The sequence below is a fragment of the Tachysurus fulvidraco genome, chromosome 4, assembly GCF_022655615.1.
Source record: "Tachysurus fulvidraco isolate hzauxx_2018 chromosome 4, HZAU_PFXX_2.0, whole genome shotgun sequence".
Lineage (NCBI taxonomy): Eukaryota > Metazoa > Chordata > Actinopteri > Siluriformes > Bagridae > Tachysurus > Tachysurus fulvidraco.
Window position 1 is genome coordinate 22,998,699 of NC_062521.1, and position 8,412 is coordinate 23,007,110.

At 38.1% G+C, this 8,412-nt stretch overlaps 1 protein-coding gene across 1 annotated transcript; it reads right to left on the minus strand.

Annotated features, from left to right (window-relative positions):
- Window positions 1-7,542, minus strand: lrpap1 (low density lipoprotein receptor-related protein associated protein 1). The gene is made up of 8 exons (XM_027146047.2): window positions 7,266-7,542; window positions 5,928-6,072; window positions 4,552-4,682; window positions 4,305-4,425; window positions 2,082-2,237; window positions 1,846-1,928; window positions 763-939; window positions 1-499 (listed from the first exon to the last, which is right to left on the minus strand). Exons 1-8 carry the CDS (start codon window positions 7,458-7,460, stop codon window positions 431-433), a joined length of 1,077 nt encoding a protein of 358 aa, XP_027001848.2. The 5' UTR covers window positions 7,461-7,542; the 3' UTR covers window positions 1-430.
- Window positions 7,543-8,412: the final 870 nt, after the last annotated feature.

Genomic DNA, 8,412 nt, shown 5'->3' on the forward strand with positions numbered 1-8,412 from the left:
TGAATGGACAATCAACTTTTATTTACAGAGATTATATTATGAAATATGTGAAAATTTATGCAAACAATGAGATTTCAAATGATTTCTAAAACTAATGGGAATACATAAAATACTTCAAGCTCCACATGTACCCCTCCAATGGGAATGACTTCAGCATTCAAATAATCAAAAATCGGATATGGACTTAAAACATAACAGACTGTACATATGCTTTCGTACCTAAACTATCAACAAGGGTTTTCTACCACTTACATGGACCAAATCCAAACCATGCAATGCCATTAAAAAAAATCAGTGCAGAGGATTAGCAAATGTTGTGTGAAATGATTTAGACAATTTTAGAAAATCAATAACTGCACCCACACTATAATCTATGCTTTTGGATATGAAGGATTTTCAGTGTTGTCATGGTGAGAAGAAGAGGTCATGCTCAGAGTTCATTGTGCTGGAGTCCATTTCGGGAGATTTTGTTGGTTATATCTTGCAAATGCTTCTTCATCTGGAAAAACAGACAGGATCGAATTCAATATGAAGATATTAAGATAGAAAGTACCAATCCTAAAGAAGAAAGCATCTCTGATGCAATGGTCCTGAACCGGTACCGGTGCTAATGTCCAAAACCAATGAATATTTAATCATTATAAACTATACAAAGAGTGTGTAAAATGTGTTTCCATTTATTAAACGACAATAGTATTAGACTACAGGAATATCAAAGCTTTTTAGTGTGTCTGCTGTTAGTTCCTCAGAACTCAGTTGTACCTTGTAACCGATCTCTCGTGCTTTCTCAGCAAGTGTGTTGTATTTCTCTTTATGTCTCACGATGTGGTCCTTATCTCCCATGGTCTCTATGTGCTGCAGTTTCTGGTGGGAATACTCCAGCTGTTCCTGGTAGTGGTGGTGCTTCTCTACCTTTGTCTCGAAATGCTTTAGCTCCTCCTAAATTCGAAAGAACTCAAATGATGAAATGGTCTGACAATGCAGCTGTTTTAAACAATAAGACTTTTCACAGAGAAATTACTATTACATGCATTCACACGTACAGAGCAGTCAAGGTCTCAGGGACCCTCTGTGGATGTCTGTGGATTCAGAAGCCTTATTCAGCCTTATACACTTGTTACGCACATCTAAACTGTACAACATCGAGATCTACAAGCATTTGCCAGTCCTCTATTTGCCATAGACAGATGATGTATGGAAATCCTGTCTGTTTACCTAGAGTAATAATGGGGTAACTGGTACATTGATAACCATCAACTGGTGTTTCATAAAGGCTCAGATTCTGTGAAACATCTCATTAATCTCAGTACCAGCACAAGACATCTACAATCCCTGCTGGATCTTTCTTCTTCCTCAGCTTTCTTCCTCCATGTAGCCACTAATGCTAAATCTAAAACCCTGTGCTATAGTGCAGCCACTGTTTGCCTCAGCAGTGGGACGCAGGATTACCTTTAGACAAAGCTGCAGAGCTTTATGACTTATAGTTTGGGGAGATACAGAATAAGGAAAACCTGAGGGAAAAAATCAGGTTTGAAGAAAAAAAAAATAAATGTAAATTTTAGTGAATGAATCGGTTCATTGATTCATTTCCCTCTATATATCTAGTGTGTTGATTTGTATGGAACACGGACTGTATTGTAGGTAATCCTTCTGGACTGGATGTATAACACAGTCTAAACCCCAGTGTTCAATATTCTCATATGAAAAAATGTTATTCACGGAAAAGTGCATATTAAATGATTCATACTGTTTACTCTCATGTTTCACTCTCTGTTTGAATCTTTTCAGAAGTCTTGGGCCTGAAATGAACCTTGCAGTGTGTGAGTGTCCTGAGAAGCGTGTTACCTTGAGAGAGTCGAGCTCGTCCTCACTAAGATTTGATCTTCTGGCCATTTCCCACAGCTCTATGACCTTGGGCTCCTTAAACTCTACAGGAACATAAAGAGAAGATAGAGAATGAAATAATGATGAAATGTCAAATTAGTAAAACAACAAGCAAGTTAATGCACTGGTTTCCTGGTGGCAGACAGAGAGGATGGTTTGATTACACAAAACAGTATAGAACAAAAGCAGAACAGCACCGCTGTCACTGTCGAAGCCTTCATGAGTGATTTTCCGAAGGCGATCAAAGCCCTGGTTTAGGTCCCTCATCCTCTGCTTAAGGTCCTTGTGTTTCTCATGGACATTAGATGCTTTCTCCTCACCGTCCAGTGGAGAAATCACGTTCTTATGGATTTCTGACAGAGAACGAAAGAGGCAAAATAACAGTGATGTAAAACTACACCCGTTTATAACAAACAGAACCCATTGGGGCATGCTGTTACAGGAAAATAATACAGCCCAAAGTCTTCACGTTTCATTTTATATACTGCATACTACTAGAACATCCAGTAAGTCGTGATATCTATTTGCTACCGAGACGCAAAACTCCTCCGTCCTGAAACTTTACCTCCGGTTGTTAGAGTGCTGAAACTGGAGACTCCTTCAATAAATGTTAAATAAATGCTAAATAATGTAAATAATATCACTGTACACTTTACCATATCAGTATTTGCATGTTTATAAATCTGTTTATTTGGAGCATCGTTGTTGCTGTAGAAACAGAGCTGTTGCTGTGGAAATTTACACCTGGCAACCCTGCAGTCTAGCTAGTATTTGACATTTTTAAATATTCTAATGTGTTGATTTTGTTCTGTTACGTGTACCTAAGAGTTTGAACAGATGTCACAAACACTGCAAATTATTAACGTCACGTTATTATACTTTCAGATGGTGAATGTTTTAATCAAACCCAAGGCACATATCCAAACATGCTTTTCATTGTTGCTGTACCGAAAATATTTTGACACAATTGGATTGTATCAGATTTTTTATCAAACCTCTGATATAAACATGCAAGATGTCTAGCAAGAGCTCAAAACACTGTGTAGACATCAAGCACACAGTAAAAGGTCTACAATGAGCTAAATTTTCTTCGTCCAGAAGTGCTCATCTTTTCCTGCAAGGACATATTACACCATTTAGTTGACATGTAGTTTACTTCACTTTATTCTTCACACAGAATATTTTTATGTAAGATTTTATTTGGGTGGGGGAAAAAATTTACTCAGCTGTCACAGAAAAAAAATAATGTTTGCTTAGTTTTGAACATAAAATGAGAACTGAGTGATCCGGCAAGCAGTATATAAAAGTGAAAAATGTGCTCTAGATCCAAAAAAGGTTGGTTTTTCCCCCCAGGAGGTTGAGGTTGAGTAAAGAATTCATGAATTTTGAACACGCTTGCTTGCAAGTCACCCGATAGCTGCTTGTAGGAGCTCACGGTCATGAGCACGTTATAAACAGGGTTCCTATAAACTCTTTATTTAATCATTCCTTAGGAACAACTTTTGTTTTTCTGGACAAACCCACAGCTTTTGTGTGATGAACTAGAGCAGTAAGTGTTGGACACGAATGCTGGGTCTGTACAGAAGAAAAGACACTCCAAAATCTCTCTTATCTTTCTTTAACTTAAACGTCATTTAGGAGGTAAGAAAGTATTTTGGACGTGTGCAGCTCTCACTGCATGACGTCGCGTACTGATTTGCGGCCGTGCACACAAACGCACGCGCGCACACACACGCGCGCACACACACGCGCGCACACACGCGCGCACACACACACGCGCACGCACACACGCGCACGCACACACGCGCACGCACACACGCGCGCACACACGCGCGCACACACAGAGTCTAGGCTAGATGCCTGAATGCTAGTAACACGTGCTGCATGCCTGGTGGTTACAGTAAATTCTTGTATTTACACCCACTTTAGTTTTTGTTTCATTCTTGTTGTCAATTTTCTGTAAATTTTCAGTGGCATCTTAAATGAAAAAAAAAAGACAGATCTGCCCAACGCTCACTAAGTCGAACATGTAGTGATAGAATTCAGATCAGCTTAATGAACTCCTGCATTTACAAAAGTTACTAAAGGTTAAAATGTGGTGACGTCAGCATTTGTCAGGTGAGAAAAGCCGAAAGGAAAAAAATTTTGCACCTTTAAGGAAACGTAATGTTTTGGGCTGTTTTATAGCTGTGTCGTCTTTATCATATCTTCACATGGGATCAAAATGAAAGCTCATTAATGTGTTATGTTATAATCGTACCACCACATTTCACACACATTTTGTTTAAGGTTATAAATGATCAAATTATAAGCTATTTCACTTTTGTTGTTGGTAAATTATTCATGAAACTTCACTTGTTGCAGTTGCTTTTGAAGCCATTTGTTCATTGTTCTGCATTTTGTGCCAACACTCGACTCACCCTCAGTCCGGCTCACTGTGTCCATCATGATGTTGTACTCGTGGATCTTTTCCTTGTGGTGCTCGAACTCTCGGCGCAGGCTCTGCAGCTCCTCCTCCGAAAACTTTCCCGAAGTCTTGGCCTGAAACATAAATGGATAAAATACATTAAAATCTTCCTATTGTATGATTTGTTCGAGAGAGAAATTTGATCTATGTTGAAAATGAAACTATTATGTGGAAGTAAGTTTTAGTTGATCATGCCTCACTTTGTTCCACAGTTTGTCCAGTCTGGGGTCCTCAAATATTTCTCCCAGTTTGGAGTCATGGTCTTTCAGGTTATTGCTGTCCAAGGCACGGTTGTCCTTCTTACCATCCATTCCGTACTTGGCCAGGATGACTATAAATCAAATAATCTTGAATAAATGAATCATGCCATTATATTTATTTTTATTTAGTGGACATTTCCTAGCTTCGGTGTTGCCAACATTTCTAACCCAAATTCCAGCAAGTAGAAACATAAAGCAAATTTACCACAAAAACCACAACATACTAGCGTATATCTAAACATACTGACATATGACAAGACCCCCCCCCCCACACACACACACAGATATGCACCAAGCAATAGTGAGAAAAAAACTAATCCATTTTCTGTAAAACTGATATTTCACATTCAAGTAGCTGCCCCTGAAGCCCCGCCCATTTGTTTTCTATTGGCTCACGAGACAGAAGCTTAATAAATTCATTCATTCATTTTCTACCGCTTATCAGAACTACCTCGGGTCACGGGGAGCCTGTGCCTATCTCAGGCGTCATTGGGAATCAAGGCAGGATACACCCTGGACGGATACATTCACTCACGCAATCACACACTACTATATCCAGAGATGCCAATAAACCTACCATGCATGTCTTTGGACCTGGGGAGAAAACCGGAGTACCCGGAGAAAACCCCTGGGGCACGGGGAGAACATGCAAACACCACACACATGCGGGAATCGAACCCCCAACCCTGGAGGTGTGAGGCAAACATGCTAACCACTAAGCCACCGTGCCCCCCACTTAATAAATTAATTTTATTAAAAATAAAATGTAGCTAATTAAAGTTGGTACAAAGCTAAATTAAGAACAACCTGAAGCAAAAAAGCACTTTCACATTGTGTGTCCTGTTCCCTTCAGTGAGGCAGTTCTCCTGCGACAAACGGTAAACTTTTATTGTGCTTATTTATCAGATAATGTAGAAAAGCATCGCTTAAAATAACTACGCTAAATGCAAAGCCCAATGTATAGACACTGGAACTTCTATGACAATGATGACAATCATTTGAAGTTCCAGAAGAGCCAGAGGTCTACAGGGCTGCTAAGTAAGCTGGTATTTGAGAATTACTGATTAATCCGTCTACAACTTACAAATATCTCCACTGAAATGAAAATATTAACCACACAAAATGGGTCATGTCTGCCTGAGATACAGTAGCAGAAGGAATATTGAGCTCTCTGACAGTTTCATTCCCTCATCTAGCCCTTTTTTTACAAAGCGTTTTCATTCCAGATGTCTTCTTAAACCACAGGCTAATTTGAGTCCTTGTATTTTGTCCACCTCCTATGAAACAAAAAGACAAACAGATAATGATAGTCTAACTGTTAAAGTTGCGTCTGAGCTTGGCCTCTCTCTCGCCGTCCTCGTCTAGTCCCTCTGCCTTCAGCTGCTTCCACTGAAGTTCATCCTTCTCCTGAATCTTCAAATCACTGTGGAGCTCCGTCAGCCGCCTCGGGGCAAGCTGCATCTGCAGGAGGAAAAGGACAGCAAACAAGGTTCATGTGGAGTTTAAAACTCCAGAATAGCTCTCAGAGGTGTATATAGTGTATTAATAAGGACAGCATGACATCATAAAGTGAGGGACATGTCCTATACAGTTTTAACACCACAGAATAAGTTATCAATTTGGCTAGTACAAACTCCAGGAGTTTAAAATACTCTATTTAATATTTATTTAAATATTTAAATCCCTATATACTGTATGTCTGAAGAATAAGCATAATATATCGGGTCACATACAAAAAATAAATCTGTACTGATTTACAATGAAATTTTACAATTAAAACGTTTCTCACAGTTACATAGATTAATTTCTGAACTCTTTACAGACAAAACATATCCTGTTTATTATTATTAATTATTGTTATTATTATCATCATCATTATCATCATCATGATCAGTATTATTATTACCATCATCATTATTATTACTTTTATTATCATCATTATTATAATTACTATTTTATAATAATGATGATATAATAATTGTTATTACTATTATAATCATCATCATTATTACTTTTTTGTCATTCTTCTTCTTCTTCTTCTTCTTCTTATTATTATTATTATCATCATTCATAATGTTTTTTATAAATGTCTGGGCCATGTTTCCAATTAAAGACCGTGTCTTTAACACTTAGCAGGTCGAATGGGAGAAACATATAGAGGCAATAGCACTGTGATTTAATATTTATTTATTTATTATTATTATTATTATTGGTCCTACTTGTATTTTGATACAAGATTCAGATTCAGTCCATTTAATTTAAGTGTCCAGTCTAACAACTCTGATATATATATATATATATATATATATATATATATATATATATAGATATATATATATATATAGATGTGTGTGTGTGTGTGTGTGTGTGTGGTTATTTCTTAACTACAACAAACAAAAGCCTAAATAACACCCACACATCCATGACAATGTCCCCCAGCCCTCAATTTGTCCCCAGCCCTCAGTTTGTCCCCCAGCCCTCAATTTGTCCCCCAGCCCTCAGTTTGTCCCCCAGACCTCAGTTTGTTCCCCAGACCTCAGTTTGTCCCCAGACCTCCCACTGTTCAGTCCCTATAGTGTAAAGGGAGGACTAAGAGGAAACACTGCTGTACAACGCGCTAATAAACATCCATAGAGTCGCCACAAGCCGCTCACCCTGTTCGCTTTGTCCCAGACCTGGTTCAGTTTAGCGACACGAAACTCCACCACATTGTTGTCGTTTTGCTCATTCACTTCACGGGAGTATTTCCCTGCCATGACTCCAACACTCAAGCAAAGGCTGAAAATCCAGCAACACACTTTCATGTTTGAAACAATTATTACAAGCAAACGGCGAAGACTAAATAACATACATATAACCAAAGCTATGCGGTTTATACGTTCATCTCCAGCTGCATCCAGGAAGCGCAACAATCACATGCTTTCACAGCGCCTTGTTGCAATGCAATCTGGGAAATGTAGTTGGAAGATTCTTAGCGCTTTATTCGTTTAGAAAGCACGATGAAGAAAAAAGACTACATTTCCTATAACTCGCTGCTCAAACGTTTCAAAGTTATAGAGATTTGAGCAAATGAGAAGAATCCACGCACAGAAAGTAACGGGAAACTGTGCTTGCACAATAATTTTAAATCATATTACTAGGATCATCATAATAGCCTAGTGGTTAAGATGTTGAACTTCTGAACCAGAAGATCGTAGGTTCGCATCACCGTGCTGCCCCGGCTGGGCCCCTTAACTCTCAGTTGTGTAAATTGAAATAAATTATAAGTCCCTCTGGATAAGGGTGTCTGCTAAATGATTTATTATCATCTGTATTTTATATATATATATATATATATACACACACACACACACACACACACACACACACACACACACACACACACACACACACACACACACACGAATAAATATTAATAATAAAAATCTTTTGATGGACATTAGCCTTACTACTGAGTGAGACTTTTGCATTTCGTATTACATTTTATTTTTAAATTTTAGATAAATAAAAACAAACAAATATTTTATTAATATTTAATTAATTGATTCATTATCAACAACAATGCAGCAAATCCATTTTAAAAGAGCTGGTAGATGAGCTCAATCTTCCATATGTGCTTGGTGTCACCCAGTTTGAATAATAACAGTAATGGAAATTCAAACAAGCATAGGATAACACGCTTAACCGAACAATAACATATAGAAAACTTTCACAAATGGAGAGAGACACTAATTCTGTGTTATATAATGACAGCAATGAAAAGCAGACATGCTCAGTGGTTTCACACATAAGGACTTCGAG

Coding starts and splice junctions, on each gene's coding strand:
- lrpap1 (XM_027146047.2), bottom strand. CDS start 7,460: ATGTTATTTAGTCTTCGCCGTTTGCTTGTAATAATTGTTTCAAACATG. Junction 4,426..4,551: donor TGGACAAACTGTGGAACAAA/GTGAGGCATGAT, acceptor TTTATGTTTCAG/GCCAAGACTTCGGGAAAGTT. Junction 500..762: donor CACGAGAGATCGGTTACAAG/GTACAACTGAGT, acceptor CTGTTTTTCCAG/ATGAAGAAGCATTTGCAAGA.